A 16694-nucleotide genomic window follows, 5' to 3' on the forward strand; every position below is an offset into this window, starting at 1 on the left:
ATTAATCATTCTTCACATCCAAAATGTCCGCATCGTCCCGTATTCCACCCATTGCCCAGCCGTTCGTTAGCGAACAGGCCAGGCGGACCCTTGACTTGGTAAATCATTCCCAATACCTTACCCCAGAACAGGAACCACCAAGCGCCTCCTTCGTTTCTTTTTATGTTATATTCAGTGCTAACATATCTCCAGGTCGAGGAATTCGTTGAAAAAGACTGCATCCCCGCCGATACCGTCTTCGCAGCCCAGCTCGGCGAAGGCGAGAAGCGATGGACCACCACCCCCGCCGTCTTGGAGGGCCTGAAGGAGAAGGCCAAGAAGCTCGGTCTCTGGAACATGTTCCTGCCTAAGAACCACTTTACTCAGGGCGCTGGATTCTCAAACTTGGAATATGGATTGATGGCCGAGTTGCTCGGTAAGAGCAAGGTTGCCTCGGAGGTGGGTTATTCTATTCTTTATCTGGCGAATTACTTTACCCGCTGGGGAGAGTTCCTACGAATTTATGTGATTGATGGCTGACTATCATGCTTATCACCAGGCCACCAACAATGCCGCCCCAGATACCGGCAACATGGAGGTGTTCGCCAAGTACGGTAATGACGCACAAAAGAAGCAGTGGCTTGCACCCTTGCTGGAGGGCAAGATCCGCTCTGCTTTCCTGATGACCGAGCCAGATGTCGCATCTAGCGATGCGACAAATATTGAGCTTAACATCCGCCGCGAAGGCAACGAATACGTCCTAAATGGCTCGGTATGTACCTCTCGCATCCCCACAAAACCACTTGTTATTGTAAACAACCCCTAACAACCAATCTACAGAAATGGTGGTCCTCCGGCGCCGGCGACCCCCGCTGCGCAGTCTACCTGGTAATGGGCAAGACCGACCCCACAAACCCAGACACCTACAAGCAGCAATCCGTCATACTCGTCCCAGCCGGACTCCCAGGCATCACAGTGCACCGCATGTTGACAGTATACGGGTATGACGATGCCCCCCACGGCCACGGCCACATCACATTCAAGGACGTGCGTGTCCCCGCAGCAAACATGGTCCTCGGCGAGGGCCGCGGCTTCGAGATCATCCAGGGCCGTCTCGGACCCGGTCGTATCCACCACGCCATGCGTGCGATTGGTGCGGCCGAGCGCGCTCTGGAGTGGCTGATTGCTCGCGTCAACGACGAGCGCAAGATGACCTTCGGCAAGCCTTTAGTTGCGCACGGCGTCATCCTTGAGTGGATTGCCAAGTCGCGGATTGAGGTCGATGCGGCCCGTTTTGTTGTCTTGAACGCTGCTATCAAGATCGATCAGGGTGATGCTAAGAGTGCGCTGAAGGAGATCGCTCAGGCTAAGGTTCTGGTTCCTCAGACTGCGCTTACTATCATTGATCGTGCCGTTCAGGCTTATGGTGCTGCCGGTGTTTGTCAGGATACCCCGCTTGCGTATTTATGGGCTGGTATTCGTACTCTTCGTATTGCGGATGGCCCTGATGAGGTTCACTTGCAGCAGCTGGGTAAGCGCGAGAACAAGTCTCGCAAGGATGCAGTTACTGCTAAGTTGAACTGGCAGCGTGAGGAGGCTGATCGCCTGCTTACTGCTTCTGGGTTCAAGCCTAAGAGCCATCTTTGAGATGGTAGAGAGATGAGAGTTTTAAGATATTGTCTGCTGCTTGGTTCGGCTAAATAAAAATGCATGAACATTGCTCCGTTTTTACTTGGATTTTGGTATTAACGTCTCTATATTGGACTTGATGGTCTTACGGTAAAAGAGAAGTGATATAGAATCAAGTGAATGAATGACTGGTATAAATCGTTATTCAACTCGTAAAAACCTAACGCCAAAAAGATGATTCCTCAACAAACATGAGCATGAACATGGACATAAACATTCAATCCCGACATGACATGAAAATCCCATATGTAGGACCATTTATCAATTCATTCACCCCAAGACCCATGAGCCTAAGAATGATACCTCGTAGAGTAGAGGGAGAGCGGTACGATCTCTCCCGACTCGCCCGCGAGCGCAGGCAACAATGCAACAAAGGAAAATATATAGGGAAAATCACTTTTTAGTAGTCGTCATCCTCAGGGTTGTTACGCTTGCCCTTGGCCAGGCGCTTGTTTGCCTTGAAGTGCTTCTTCGAGTTGCTGTTGCCCTTCACCTCAGAGACATCCACGCCACGCTCAAGAGCAACCATCATGCGCTCCTTGCGACCTGTTGGCGCCTTGCGCATCTCCTGGCCCTGCTGCGTGTATCGAGACTGGAAGGGGAGGGTCAGACGGCCGGCAGAAGGGCCGGTTTCTGAGCCGAAAAAGCCTGTATCAAGGTTGCGGGAGGTGCGACCAAGCTCCGGCTCGACAGAGACCTTGGCTGCCTCAGAGGAGTTCTCCAAGTCGACATCGCCAGCGGACTCTGTTGCTGCGGAGTGCTTTCCAATCTTGGCTTGTGTGAGCTGAACTCGGCGTCTCTCGGGAAGATGGGCGAGATCGTATAGGTCGCTGTTGAACTCGACGGTGTCGATTGGAGTTTCGTCCTCGGAAACTGGGGGAGGGTTGACCCAGAGAAGCTTGCCGTTGACATAATCCTTCAGAACGTATCGTGCAGCACGAGACTCATCGGGCTGACCGATACCCTGAGTGGAGAATCCACGGGCGCGAGCATAGGCACGCAGAATCTCGCTAGCGGTGGGGACGCCAGTGCCGCCCTCTTCGATGGGACGCATTCTGAGCTTCACACCGTACACCTGCTCAATGAAGTGCTTGGGGATACGCTTGGCGACAATACCGGCGGGACCGGTGAACTCACGCTGCTGATCGATGGGTAGCACACCGTTGACGACCAATTCGGCCTTGGTGGTGGCGAAGTTGGGGAACACGAGACCGGGACAATCGCAAAGCATAATCTCGGGGGAGAGGTAGAGAGTCTGGAAATGCTTGGTTTTACCGGGCGTGGCAGAAACAGAGACCTTCTTCGCACCGAGAAGGGCGTTGATGGTACTGGATTTACCCACGTTGGGGTAACCGACCAGACCGATTACGGTCTTACGCTTGGTCTCGCCAGACTCGTCATCTTGCGGTAGTGATTCAGGGGAATTGGCCAGGAACAGCTCTTCCAGTTCTTCAGTGTCCAGAATGTGTGGCCCAAGCGAGCGCTCGGGATCGGCAAGCTTAGCCCTCTCTTCCTCCGCTATCTCCGCCTTCTTGTATTCATCATCTTCTGTGGTGATCTTTTGTGCCGACTGAGCAAGTTCAGCATCGGAGTCATTTTCTTGTTCCTCCTGCAAGGCGAGGGCCTCGTTTTTCTCTTTGGCGAGGTGAGCAGAGAAGAAACGGAAGTTGATGTTGTTCTTCTCAAAGTACGCAGCCCATGCTTCTCTTTGCTTCAGACTCAACATATCGGCCTTGTTGACCAACAGCAAATTCTTCTTCCGTGGATCAATCTCCTTGACATAACTCTCCAGATCCTCCGAACGGAACTGCAACGGGTTTCGCGCATCGACAATCTGCACAATAAGATCGGACCGCTCAATAACACGCCACAACTGGCGCCAGACCTCCAAGTTGCGCTCGAATGGGGTCATCAGCAGATCGTGGTTCTCAATCAGCTCGGCCAGTCCTCGTCGCCAGTCCAACAGACTTTGTTTCTCCATCGTTTCTAGTTCATTTCGGGTTGTGGACTGGTCCCACTTGGGTCGTCGGGGAACAGTGAGGCGGTCCTTGTTCTTCTGGTGCTTAATGAAAGCCTTCTTCTCTTCGGTGGGGGTGAGAAGGAAGGGGTTCTTCTGATCGGAGTGGATGATCTTGACGTTGTTGATTTTTTCAGCGGTAAAGTCGGTTCCGGCCAGTTCGGCGGTACTCAGGAATTCGTCGAGCGCTCCCTGCTCAGTGATACTGCGCATCTTGACCCACGAGGCCTCCTTTGCCTCGTTGGTGACGTATGTTTCACCATTGATACCTGTACGCTGGATGGCATTGTTGTGAGAGATCTTCTTCTGAGCGGATGCTTTGCCCTTTCCGAACCGATCGTTCATGAGACTGGCACCCAGTCCCACGGATTTCTTGGATTTAGCCAAAACCATGATGGCGATGACTTTCGATTCCTTAAAATTGAAAAAAGTTGTAGGAAGTAAAAAAATCAAGTCGAGAGGCACAACCCCCACCTGAAAAAGGGAATTTTGGATTATTCAGACGGATAAGATAACGCTGACTAAGCCCCCTCTATATCCGCCAGGCCCGCTGCTCCAGAGCCCTCTAGGCAAAGTATATATGGTCATGGTTGTGTACTTTTTACAGGTTTTGATCGTTTCATGTTATAAGGGTATAAGCGACAGAGATATACAATATTCAAAGCCATATATGGATCGCAATACGATCTATGACTAGGGTTTATGGTCCAATATGTGACTAAGTAGTACTATTGATGCGGGCCTCCTTCAAACGCCGAGCCCAATGAATACCCAATTCTCCAAGCGAAGTTGCACAATGAGTCAAATCAAAATTAAACGAAATAGAGTGGAACTTGAATAGAGACCTCCATTACACATCGTATATCGTATACTCCGTACAGTGGGAAGATTTTGAGGACCCTGGAGAACGAGGGGCGATAAGCTACACGTGACCCTATCAATCCCACTTTTTCCTTTTTTTCCTGCGATACCAAAACTTTGACCAAAACCAAAGATGCCGCCCAAACAGTGGATGTACGTATTGCGCGAGGATTATTATGGTGTCAAAGCTGACATGTCCCCAGTGACAAGAAGAACGCGAGCAAGTTCCAGCTCTTTCACCGGTCTCAAAATGACCCGTTGATCCACGACACCAATGCGGATGACCGTTTCCTGTACCAGGTCGGAGGTCCCGCGCCCGCGCCCGCATCGACCACATCGACCACATCGAAGAAGTTGCCAAATTTGTCTGATCTACGAACCGAATATGGCGACAGTGCTCGCGAAAATGAGGGCGAGGCTGCCAACTACGGCGTCTATTACGATGACTCCAGCTACGATTACATGCAACATCTCCGCGAGCTGGGAAGCGGCACTGGAGATGCGTACTTCGTCGAAGCCAAGAACGAGAAGGCCAAGGGCAGGGCTGGTCGAGGAATGAAGTTGGAAGATGCGCTGCGACAGGTCTCACTCGTGGATAAAGATACATATGGCCAGGGCGCCTCCACTGCTCCCAGTCTTTATGGCTCTCAATATGGCGATATGCGCTCAACTACTTCGTCCTTTGTCCGCAAGCCAACCTATCAGGACCAGCAGAACGTCCCAGACGCAATTGCTGGATTCAAGCCTGACATGGACCCGCGCCTGCGAGAGGCATTGGAGGCGCTGGAGGACGAAGCCTTCGTGGAGGAGGGTGACGCTGACGGAATCTTTGGCGAATTAACAGCCAATGCGGAGGAATTAGACGAGGGTGAATGGGAGGATTCTCTGTTCGACCACGATGTCGAAGATGACGGATGGGAGTCGGATGCTACGGAGAAAGCGCCTGTACAGCCGGACAGCACCGAGGCCCATCGTTCAATGGATACAGAGGGGCCTGCGAAGCCACCAATGGAACCCGGCGAGATGCCTAAACACGATGAGCCGGCTCCCGATATGGAGCCCACTGACCAGAGTTGGATGAACGAGTTTGCCAAGTTTAAAAAAGATGCTAAGGCTGGCAATGCTCCCGCACCGGCTGCACCCACAATCGCAGCATCACAGACCATGGCATCGACCGTCTTCACTGCTGGCGGAACGCCGATTCGCCGGAAGAAGCGCAAGGGTGCTCTGACCAACCCGTCTGCGTACTCGATGACGTCGTCCGCTCTGGCTCGTACTGCCGGCCACCGTCTCCTTGACGACCGATTTGACAAAGTTGAGCAGCTCTACTCTCTTGATGAGGAAGACGAATACGATGACAGCATGTCCATGATCAGCGGAATGACAGGTGCGACTGGCATGACGGGCATGTCCACCGCATCATCCCAGGCCCCCAGTCTGATCGATGGTAACGGTGAAGCTGTGCACAGCCGCAGCACCTTCAACAACGTCATGGATGACTTCCTCTCCAGCTGGGACCCCAACACCAGTGGACAGGCCAAGCGACACGGCGCCAAGCACAAGCGTGGCCGGAACGGTAACGAGGCCATTGGCATCAGGATGCTCGACGAGGTGCGATCCGGTCTCGGCCCAGCTCGAATCCGAGCCGAGAAGGGCAAAGTCTCCGGAAGAGCTTAGATGAAGATTTGCACTGCATATGAGACGACGGGAATCCCTAGTCATGACATGGCGTTTGGCTTTTTATTACTTATTTTATTACGGCATTCCTGTGCGTTAGGGTTGATATCTCTTGATGGCTAGACCAAAAGTTATGTTTATGTCTCGATGCTCTATTGTATATCCTTACTCTCCATGGACGAGTACCTTTTCTATGACAGCCCACGAATTTACTCGTAATCCACTAGCATCATAGAACCAAGACTGCTCTTTTTCATCATAAAGAACAGCCAGGATCCCCTCCTCCCGCGCAGCCCGAACATCGCGAATCCCATTATCGCCGAAGTATACAATATCTTCAGCGGCGATACCATATTTCTCCAGCACAACACCAAACAGCCCATCTACCTTAGACTTGCCGACTTTGTTCGTCGTTACAAGGACATCGATGTAAGACCGTATCCCGAGTTCCTGGACCGTCCACTCCTGCGCATCTGCCGGGCCCTCAGTAATGACAATGACTTTCTTTCCCAGCCCTTGCAAAGTCTGCAAAAGATGCAATGCGCCTGACTTGAGAGTCAAGTTCTCGCGTAGAGAGTCTCGATATACCTCTAACAGATGACCCAGTAGAGCGTCATCAATGAGCCCGTGCGCTTGGAGAAGACGCCCGAACCGTTCGCGCCGGTATTCGCTTGAGGTCCTGCCATCTGTGAAGGCATTCGCGGTTGCACTGCGTAGGATATCTTGGTATGTGCTTCTGAGGATCTCTATGCTGATCTGGTTTGAGGCGTGAATAGTTTCAAAGACGCGGACTGAGGCATTGGCCGAGGCTCGTCGGAATTCGTGGAGCGTGTCATCAAGATCGAAGCCGAACCAGGATTTTGAGACAATTTCTTGAATAGACATGGAGATATTGCAGACTGTGTTTATTCTAGAATGATTTTGGTGTAATCGAAATAGGAGGGATGGACTCATGGTGTATGACTCAGATGATATTCTCGGATGGTGTGATAGCCCCAGCTATCACCAATCTATATCCCAGTATATTACAGATTCGCTATTATTTTCAAAGGATATTTATACAAATGACCAAGAAGAGAATTAGAAGGCGCCGCCAACCTTCTCTACAATCCACATGGAAAGCCTCACATTCCATCCGACTCGCCTTTCCGTTCGCATTAGGTCATCTCTCGAGACAGGGCTGGCATCTTTCTGAAGCCGCTCCGTCTCTTCACCCAGCTTCTGCTTGAGGTTAGGATCGTTCGTTACGACCACCGCCCCGGACTCAAGGTCTAGACTGTAGCTGCGCTTTGTGTAGTTGCTGCTACCGACGAAGGTGAGGCTGGGGTGTTCTTCGCGCGGCAGTGTAATCCACAGACCCTTGGCATGGTAGGTCCATCCGCCTGGCGTACCAACAGTACCCTTACGCCACTCCTTCAGTTGAACGGATTCCGTGGCGTGTGCGTCGGCGACGCGATCAAGGAAGCGGGCAGAGAGATGCGTGTATGCGGCTGGTAGCATCCCCGAGATTCCAGAGGAGCCAAAGAATCCATTTGCCCATGGTGAGGCGGTGAGAACGGTACCTTTCGTGGTGGTAGGAGTCTTCGAGGCGGTGGTTGTACTGGAAATTAGGAGGGAGGAAAAGACAGGGTGCATGTTGAAGTAACCTGCTGTGAAGAGCCAACGGGCACCGGCAAAGACTGATGAGCTTGACAAGAGATGGAGAATGGTCGTCACGGCAGGGTATTCGGTAGATGTGTCATTAGGTTGCATGAGAGAAGTAAACTGCGACACAGGGTAGACGTAGGTTTGACTTGATGAGGAGGGAAGTGCAGGTTTGTTGTCAGAAGCTTGAATGATCGGGCTCAGGAATGTCGAAGAATATGCAATAAATTTTTGAGGATCGTCAAGAGGAGACGGGGCTTTGTTTGTGGAAGGCCAGTCCAAAATATAGCTGGATTTGTTTTGAGGATCCGGCAGAACCTGGAAGCTCAGACTGCAGATTGCATGGTGAATTCCAGCGTAGTATTCGGTCAATACCTTGGAGTCGAACACATGGTATCGGTCTAGGCGGCTGGTGAAGTATTCCTCGGATAGATTTGCTCTGCGAATATGTTAATATCCCACGTTTGCGCCGGTCCGTAGATAACATACCCCGATAGAATGATCTCGTCGTCTATCCCGTACAACTTCATATGCTGCAAGCCCCAGCCCTCGTTGATGCGTGAAGGAATCCACTTCTTTCTTAGGCCCGTCAAATTGGGAGTATGGAACATCCGAATCTCGACTCGTTCAGGTCCGTACTCTTCAACCAACGAACAAAGGAGCGATGCGCATGAAGGATTCGGGGTCTCTCGTGTGCCACGCAGAGCATCCGTGAGAATAGAAACTTTGAGATCTGGGTTACTGCGGAGAGCCTGGCTCAAGGTGTCGACAAGATCGTGTTCTGCCTTGCCGATGTACAATGTAGAGAGGTAAATGCGCCGCCGAGCATTGCGGATTTTATTCTGCGGAACTGGGAGTTAATTCCAATTTTTTTCGAAAAGAGCAATAGGACAGACCACACCTTCAATGTAGAGTAGAAATTGGCCGGAGAGTCAATGATATGAATCTGAGACGCAGGCACCTCGAACCGGGGAGCAATGCGGTCTAGCTCCGCAGTGATTGCTGCCAGAGGTGAAGGAGCTGATGCTGCAGTCGTAGCTCCTGTACCGGTATGCGCAGAAAATTGACGGGCAGACAGTCTCCGACGTGCAGCTGGGCGATACCCAGCGCAACGAAGCGTTTGCCCTCTAATGCGACCGAACATGTTTGAATATCCAAGGTCGAGGGTTTTCTGAATCGGGATATCCATGGCAAAGCAGGGTGCAAACAATGCAAACACACCGCCCTCCTGCAACCTCAAATCGCCAATCTCTCGCATCCCATTCGCTCTAGCACAATATACCAGCAAAGATGTCGACTATCGTGAGGACGCTGCGCAACCTTCGCCGGGTCGGCTTCAAGGTTCGTATAACTGCGATCTATTATCTATAGAAACTCGGGTGCTAATACGCTTGTACAGGATGCCGCCCACCAGATGCAGGTACGGTTACGGACGCCTCTCCCGGAACAGCAGGTCAATTGAATAAGCTTGAGACTAACCTATGTCCCTATTCGCTGTGATATAGAACATTGGTACAATGCCCACTCCATAGATGTCTACACAGAAGTTGACTAACAACACGCTCTTACAGGTGATACCAAGGCTGGAACTCTGATCGGAACCGACCGCTTCGGTAACAAATACTTCGAGAACCTGGAGGAATTGCCTCGTAAGAAGACTCTTCAGCTCATATTATCGCATTGAGACATGAAGTTCTAATGGTACTTCCCCGTTTAGTCCGAACACGATGGGTCGACTACAAGGAGGCCGAATACGACGCATCCCACATTGAGCCTGGCTGGTAAGAGCTTCTCTCGAAATATTGGGTTCACAATGTACCTGAGATGATGTGGAACTGATTATTTTAAGGCACGCGTGGATCTCCTACCTCGTTGACGGGCCCCCAACCGCCGACAAGGTCATGCAGTCCGGTTTCCGTCCCTGGGAGCTGTCTGACCACCGCCCCAACCCAACTCTGAGCCGCGCTGCATTCAAGACTTACTCCACGTACGTGCAATGCATCTGTGTGCGATATTTTTCTCTTTCCCGTGTATCGACTAACGCTACTCTAGCACCCGGCCCAAGATCACTGCCTGGACTCCCACCGCTGCTCCGCGGTAGATTTATTTGCAGTAGCAGAATCAATCCACTTGTCTTGCTGTTTAATTGTTCCCGTTCTCCCTTTTCAGCCCATTGACAACTCATTTGTCGATTTGGGAAATGTATATAAAGTCGTTTTGCTAGTAGTGCTTATTTTTTTTACGAAGAAAGTCCGTTTTCAAGATTGCGCTTCAATGAGATTTGCAGTGATAGCCCTCATGGTATAAACAAGACATCTCGTCGAAAAATAAAATCCGTTGCTAGAGGGGGGGGGCACAAATGAAGTAGATACAAGAAGATACAGCTTTTTTTTTTTTTGGCCTGAATTAGAGGACATAGACACCGGAGCCGATATTAGACCAGTGCCGGATTGGCCGTCGATCCTCCAGTTCAATGCACCACCAAAGCACTTCTTTCAGCCTCTCGACCTGCTCACCAGCCTCATATGCTCTCGACAAGGCATACCATGCCTCGGAGTTGTCCCAGGAGCTCCCGAGCTTTGTCAACGCCGAAAGAAGCCCATAGGCCCGATCGCGGGCCGCGAGGCGGTGCAGTTGCTTAGGCTCGACATCTTGTGCAGATAGAGGGGCATCTTCGGGGCCCACATTTTCGGTCTTGCTTGATACCTTGGGATCGTCGGTTGAGATAGCCTTCGCGGACTGGGGCTTGGGGGTCTCTGACAGTAATGACAGACGCGAGGCGTTAAGATCTACGTCGGCATTCAATGGCTCTGGGGTCAATTTCTGATCCCAAATGTCCAAGAGAAGATTGGCAAGTCCAATTGTCGCCGTTGGGTGGTCTTGGTAGCGCAGCAGCGCTTCCTCGAAGTGCCTGATGGCCTGATGGGGGTTCGATCGAGCCTGGGACAAGAGACCCTGTTCCGCGTAGACATCAGCCCAGAGCTCCTCAGAGCTCTTTGAAGCACCCCAGCCACGCTTGCTAAAAGAACGAGCTGAGGATTCATGTGACGCAACAAGTGCTTCCACTCGCGCGGCTTGTTTTGAAGCTTCTTCGCAAGCTTCACGGGCATCGTCGAATAGAGACGCTCGGCGATAAAGACCAGCTATAACAAGCCAGATTTTAACGAGAAGACCTAAGGCGTGCTTCTGTGATTGAACTAGAGAGAACTTCGTGACGGCTCTTGTGGGAGAGTCGAAACGGTGACCGATTGGGAGCCGGATATCCTGCTTAGGGGGTTGTTCCTCATGGCCGGCAGGGGGAGCTTGTTCTTTATGATTCATATTGTGTGCCATGGCCGGCAGTGGCTGTTTGCCTTTGTTAGGAAGGATGGCGAACTCTGCTGATTTGTTGGCAGAAAATGCAATGCCGACCATTTCTGCGGATTTTTCACCCCCATTAGGAAGCGGAGGCTCTTCAACACGCGGCCTCTCTTTTTTATGGAAGCTTGAACTTCGCTTTTTCAGTTTCTTGGAGTCTGCCCTCCCGATCGTTGGCGGTCTTCCCTGGCGGCTGTGAGGGTCTTCGTCTGTGACTTGGATTGACGGGGCATCCGTCACATGACCATTGGGAATAGCTGGAGTGGGTGGAATGATGGCATCAGAACCATTACTCTGATCAGCACGACGATCTGGTAACTGTGTCGTTCTGTTTCGGGCGAAAATACTTCCACGGAAGCTCTTGGTAGTTCCGGCAGAGCTCTTCGGTGGTACTAGGTGGTCTGCCTTGGATTTGGTCTCCCCAGACTCGAGGTTCAGATCCTGGAAAAGAGTGCCAAAAAGACTTAGTAATTGTGTGCTGTGGTTGACAGCAGCTTCGGGCCCTTCTAGGAGCTCGATGAACGCAAGCTGTGTAATGCGGGTTTGGACGATGCGTTCTTTTTCTCTACCTTGCAATCTGCTGACAAGCGGGCGCTGGTTGAAGTTTTGCGAATGCCTCGGTGAACGCCGTTCCCGATGACCCTTCGAGAATAATTCTCGGGGGAACTGCTCGAATGCAGCCTCACATGAACGCCCAGCAATCTCAAACTCTTGCTTCGCACTCAGCAGCAGCGCAAGTAGATGCCACAGAGATACTAAGTCACGTTCTTTGGAAAGATCATCAGATACCGCAGTAGACGAACTGCTTGGCGTCAAAGCTGACTTGACATAGTCAATTGCGGTGTCCAAATCTCTGTTCTCGGCCAAGACAAGGCCTAAGGTATAAAGTGAGGAGTAGCTTGAGCTACTTCCCAATTCTGGAGCAAGACTCTTTTCGAGGTATTCAATCGCATCAGCTCTGATTTCATCGCGTGATTCATTCACAGGCGTCCAGCTTGCCCAGCACGCAAGCCCAACGCCGACAGCTCGGTAGGAGGAGGCCAGAACGGAGGGAGGGATGTTTGGCAAGTTAAGAGAATTGCCATTGACCTGACCGTTTGTGGGAGGCGTATTGTGCTTGTCAATATACTCTCGTATTATTTCAGTCAGATCCCGGGCCTTCTCTGCCTCTTCCAACGAGCCAACACAGCTCAATAATGTAACTCCTTCGGAGAGCGTCTGCAGCAACACTTCATCCTTTTCCAGCTCCCCGGACTCGGCAGACTTCTCTGCCCTTTCTTTGGCTGCGGCGACAATCTCAATATAGGAATCGAGCGCTTTAACAGCGAGGTCAAAGTCTGCTAAAGCAGAATGAACATGGAAGAGACGTCTAAGTACCAAGTGAGAGTGGTAGGTCTTCGTCGCTGCCCGGTACAGAATCTAGGACAACCAGTGTTAGTAAATGTGATCTGATGGGATATGTTGTTTTGACTCACCTCTAAAACACCCCGACCAACCGCATTCTGGCCTCCTTCACCGACGTCCGAATCCTGCCACTCAGGGCCACACAAGACTTGCCAGTTCCTGATCACTTGCTCCACCCATTCCTCAACTTGAGAGTTCTGCGAGCTGGCTGTAGGAAACATGACTTCAGAAAGAAGATTGCGTTCGTAGATAGTCTCTATGCGGCGCAATTCACTGCAGAGTTGCGGGCGGTCCGGTCCATCATTGAGGCCAGTGTATGTAAGCCCGTCCTGTAGGACTGCTGTGAGAAACCTATAATAAGCAGCCCATACTGATGCTCGGGGGGCCAGACTGAAGGAATCAGCATCCGATGGCTTGGTAGCAGAGCCCCCCTGTTTCACAGCAGGATGAGCCGCCCACAGCCTGAGCAATTGCAAGGCAGTACCTGCATGCCTAGGATCCGAATAGGGTTTGGTCACTTCAATGCTGGCAAAAAGAGCACCATTGCCCAGAAGTGACTCGGACCAGTTCAGAAATTGCGGGGTGGTGATTGAGGCTAATTTGCCGCCGCTTAGCCACGGAATTAGAGATGCAAATGTCTCCAGTGTCTCATTAATGTTTGCAGCGGTAGATTGTGCGGTTGCTGTCTTGCTGTCAGATCCAGAACTAGCTACATCCGGAAGTAAACAAGTAATCATACCCTTGATGTAGCATCCCTTCACTAAACAGACCTCGGTCCACGAAGTAGGCTGCTCTCCTCCACTGGCCAAGCTGTCAAGAGTTGTCGCAAAATCCTTAGGGAGACGCGCTGCCGAAAGTCCAGGTTCGTTCAAAGCCCAATGTATCCACCCCAAACAGACCTGCGCTTGCAATAATTCTTGTGGTGATCCGTCATTGTTCTCAATTGTCATCAATAGGGCTGGGATCAACTCGGCAAGGTTCGGGGGGGAAGAAGATGAGTCGTCGGAGGACTTCTGTTGAAGATACGCAATCACACGCAATTCCGCTGTTGCGGTCTGTATTAGGCCTAGAAACAGCTAGGTTAGGCTGAGATCAAGAAACTAGGGGCCGGTGGCGTACAAGTCCTTTGCGGTGCGTGTTTTGTGACTTTTCGAATCAATTCGGGGAGCTCATCCCATTTGCCCTGACTCCGCGCCTGGTCCAAGGCCGCGATGTAGGCCTGCCCCTTCTCGGCATTGCCTCCCTGGTTCGCACGTGTCAACATAAATACTGGGTGGTATCAATGATTTAGAAGAAATATAAACTAGCATATGTTAAAGGAGGTACAAGACGGACACTTACAGCCATGATTCAGGAGAGTTGTGAGTATAAGAAGGGAAGAGCAATCAAGCTTCGCCAGCATCCCGAGGTCGTCACGCTGAAGCCTGATGATCGTCCAGGGGTGGAGAGCGATTACATACGTGACGGTAATTTAACACCGACGGTTGGTGTTGGTCCGAGCTTTTTGATGAAAAAAAAAGTTATCGATAAGACTCTCACCGGTTGTCTGCACTCATTTTTCTATCAATTGGACGGATTTTCGAATCGAGACCTGTTATTATAGGTCTGTTCCAATCGCCATGTCCTCTACTACTTTGCGCGCCGTCACGCATCGCCTGATAACCACTCCGGTCGAGCAATTACCCACGATAGCTTCGTTCCTTGCGACTTCATTGAGCGATTGCGCTGAGCTGCTCTCTGCCCCTCAAACCCAGAAATCTGGCAAATCGGACTCCGATAATGCTGCCCAGATCCATAAATTGAAGACTAGACTGGCAAGTCTGTTGCAGGACCGCAGTGTAGAGGGAAGATGGACCGCCGTTATTCTGGTGAAAGCTACAGTTGAGGCCGGTCAATGGGAAATCCTGCGCGGCTACGAGCCTATTGTTCGCAGCTTGATCAGCATTCTCGCAGTATGGATTAATTTGAACTCCGTTATCTATGCTTACTCCGTTGACTTATGCATTTCTAGAAACCCGATCCAATTTCCACGAGAAAGATGTGTATCATCACACTAACTCGTATTTTCCACCTCACATACCAGTACCCAACACTTGTCCGTGAGATCACAACCCCGCAGCTTCCGGGATTTATTACCGCTGCCTTGAATTTGGTCTCTACCATCACGAAGACTCCCTCGGGTTCAATCCGAAAGCCGAAGCCCAACACCCCATTCATGGAAATTGTGCTGCACGCCTTGCTGGAATTGATCCCAAGGCATATTACCATATTCCGTCCGTTTGGTGCCCAGCTCCGAACTCTTCTCGCTGAAGTAATTGGCTCTTCTTCGCCTGCGTATTTCCCGGGGCATGTGATCGACGCGGCAGAGCAGCTGCTTGTCTCTCTCCACAAGTGCGCACCCAAGGACCAGGCGGGTTCTGGATGGAAAGATGATTGCAAGTCGACGATTTTGTCCATCCACCGAACCACAGACCACGTTTTCCGGGCCGTTGTAGAACAGTGGGAGTCTGTCGATGCGGCTCTGGTGCACACACGGCCAAACTATAGCCAAGAAATGGGTGACGGGGGCCCGGATGGTCTTGGACTTCCAGGCTGGAGCGGGCTGCACTCAGGTGTGGATAGGTTGATTGCACTTCTGCAGATCCTCTCTGATTTCATCTCGATGCCATCTGCAGCTGCAGTTGCCCTTCCGATTGGCTCTATCCTCGATCTCACCTCCCGACTTACTTCCGTCACTGTTCCTCCCAATGGCGCCACATCCTCTCAATCTGGCATTCAGTTCAACCAGGAAATTAGCCGAGACGAGCGAGAGGCACTTTGGATGGAGCTACCTCGCGTTCACATTGCATGCATGGGCTTGCTTTCCAACGTTGTCGGTATCTTGGCGACCAGCGCAACCTCAGTAACGCAGACTATCCTAGAGCAGGCTGTCTGGACTTTTAAGGGCGAAAGCTTCAATAGAGACCTGCGCTCGGCAGTCTATGGTTTGCTTCGTTCTCTGGTGCCGGTGAACGGACCTGCGATGACGAAACAGAGCGTGGTGTCTTTGACCAACGTCCTACGCTCTTGCTGCAATGATATATTGCCGCCGACTGGGGATTCCAGCTCCACGGGAAATTCAGGCTCTGACTCTAAAGCAAAGTCAAAGGGCGGACAAGGGACAGTCAATGCGGACGCCTTTTTGAACCCTGATCTCCAGAAATCCCGCCAGGCACAAGCGGTCTCTCCGTTTTTGGATATCCAGCAGAATGCATCCGGACTTTTGCAAGCCGTGTTCCTTTCTATCCCCGCTGAGCTTGTTCCGCCCTCCATCAGGACTGAAATGGATCGCTCCATTATCTTGACATCAGACAAGGATGCGATGTTTGCTAGCGTACTCAACCCTGTTCCGGCAGTCAAGGGCCGTGGAGCAGGCTCGAGCATAATTCCATTCTTGGCTAGACCTTACGCTGATCAGATGGAGGTGGAGGCTCTGGTCCGTCCGAGGATGCCAGTCCTGATGACCGCCCCCGAGCTTGACGCCTATGTCGATGAAGACGAAGAAGCAGAAGATGAGGACATGGCCGATGATTCATACAACGCCGCCCCAAAGACTGCCGAATTTCTGAAGCAGCCAGTGTCGGTGCCCCTGCAAGTACCTAAGGCAGACCCTTCAAAGGCCGCAACTCCGGTGCCTACTTTCCACAAGCGGACCTACACCGAGGAACCCACAGCTGAGGAGCCAGCATCCCAGAAGCAGGATGTTCAGATTAAGAAGGCGCGATTCGACGAAATTATCCCAACCACCTCGAGTCAACAGCCTTTCTCTCAGCCAGCTCCTACTATAACCAAGACTGAGGCCCCGAAACTTTCAACCCAGGTGTCCACCACATCTACGACCTTGACCTCGCAGGCTCCAGAGGAGGCTGTCGATGATAGCGATGATGAATTGCCCACTTTGAATATCGATTCTGACACCGATGAAGAGGATGACGATGTCACAATGGAAGGCTAGACGATGTAATTATAGGTCTTATAAACAGTCGATCATGTAATTTATTTCCTGCACGTGCAATGACTTCCAAGG

The 16694-nt window shown here is 51.5% G+C and overlaps 8 protein-coding genes across 8 annotated transcripts; 4 read left to right on the forward strand and 4 right to left on the reverse strand.

Annotated features, from left to right (window-relative positions):
• Positions 1-23: 23 nt before the first annotated feature.
• On the forward strand, positions 24-1626 carry N7537_005633 (uncharacterized protein; the record flags this gene model as incomplete). Its single annotated transcript, XM_056896690.1, has 4 exons — positions 24-98; positions 193-438; positions 539-751; positions 820-1626. The coding sequence occupies 4 exons, from the start codon at positions 24-26 to the stop codon at positions 1624-1626; spliced, it is 1341 nt and encodes a 446-aa protein (XP_056752475.1).
• A 442-nt stretch (positions 1627-2068) lies between these two features.
• On the reverse strand, positions 2069-4078 carry N7537_005634 (ribosome biogenesis GTPase LSG1; the record flags this gene model as incomplete). The annotated part of the gene is made up of 1 exon (XM_056896691.1): positions 2069-4078. One exon carries the CDS (start codon positions 4076-4078, stop codon positions 2069-2071), a length of 2010 nt encoding a protein of 669 aa, XP_056752476.1.
• Positions 4079-4679: 601 nt separating this feature from the next.
• N7537_005635 (ribosome biogenesis protein LTV1) lies at positions 4680-6223 on the forward strand (the record flags this gene model as incomplete). Its single annotated transcript, XM_056896692.1, has 2 exons — positions 4680-4699; positions 4750-6223. The coding sequence occupies 2 exons, from the start codon at positions 4680-4682 to the stop codon at positions 6221-6223; spliced, it is 1494 nt and encodes a 497-aa protein (XP_056752477.1).
• A 165-nt stretch (positions 6224-6388) lies between these two features.
• On the reverse strand, positions 6389-7108 carry N7537_005636 (HAD family hydrolase; the record flags this gene model as incomplete). The annotated part of the gene is made up of 1 exon (XM_056896693.1): positions 6389-7108. One exon carries the CDS (start codon positions 7106-7108, stop codon positions 6389-6391), a length of 720 nt encoding a protein of 239 aa, XP_056752478.1.
• A 195-nt stretch (positions 7109-7303) lies between these two features.
• N7537_005637 (CDP-diacylglycerol--glycerol-3-phosphate 3-phosphatidyltransferase) lies at positions 7304-9011 on the reverse strand (the record flags this gene model as incomplete). The annotated part of the gene is made up of 3 exons (XM_056896694.1): positions 7304-8306; positions 8357-8709; positions 8769-9011. The coding sequence occupies 3 exons, from the start codon at positions 9009-9011 to the stop codon at positions 7304-7306; spliced, it is 1599 nt and encodes a 532-aa protein (XP_056752479.1).
• Positions 9012-9157: 146 nt separating this feature from the next.
• Positions 9158-9968, forward strand: N7537_005638 (complex I NDUFA12 subunit family protein; the record flags this gene model as incomplete). Its single annotated transcript, XM_056896695.1, has 7 exons — positions 9158-9208; positions 9267-9287; positions 9373-9379; positions 9439-9516; positions 9585-9648; positions 9717-9854; positions 9920-9968. The coding sequence occupies 7 exons, from the start codon at positions 9158-9160 to the stop codon at positions 9966-9968; spliced, it is 408 nt and encodes a 135-aa protein (XP_056752480.1).
• A 305-nt stretch (positions 9969-10273) lies between these two features.
• On the reverse strand, positions 10274-13975 carry N7537_005639 (uncharacterized protein; the record flags this gene model as incomplete). The annotated part of the gene is made up of 5 exons (XM_056896696.1): positions 10274-12643; positions 12700-13310; positions 13368-13694; positions 13748-13871; positions 13970-13975. 5 exons carry the CDS (start codon positions 13973-13975, stop codon positions 10274-10276), a joined length of 3438 nt encoding a protein of 1145 aa, XP_056752481.1.
• Positions 13976-14247: 272 nt separating this feature from the next.
• Positions 14248-16622, forward strand: N7537_005640 (RIX1/PELP1 family protein; the record flags this gene model as incomplete). Its single annotated transcript, XM_056896697.1, has 2 exons — positions 14248-14580; positions 14640-16622. The coding sequence occupies 2 exons, from the start codon at positions 14248-14250 to the stop codon at positions 16620-16622; spliced, it is 2316 nt and encodes a 771-aa protein (XP_056752482.1).
• Between the last annotated feature and the right edge of the window lie 72 nt (positions 16623-16694).

The sequence above is a fragment of the Penicillium hordei genome, assembly GCF_028827395.1.
Source record: "Penicillium hordei strain IBT 12815 chromosome Unknown utg000003l_segment0_segment0, whole genome shotgun sequence".
Classification (NCBI taxonomy): domain Eukaryota; kingdom Fungi; phylum Ascomycota; class Eurotiomycetes; order Eurotiales; family Aspergillaceae; genus Penicillium; species Penicillium hordei.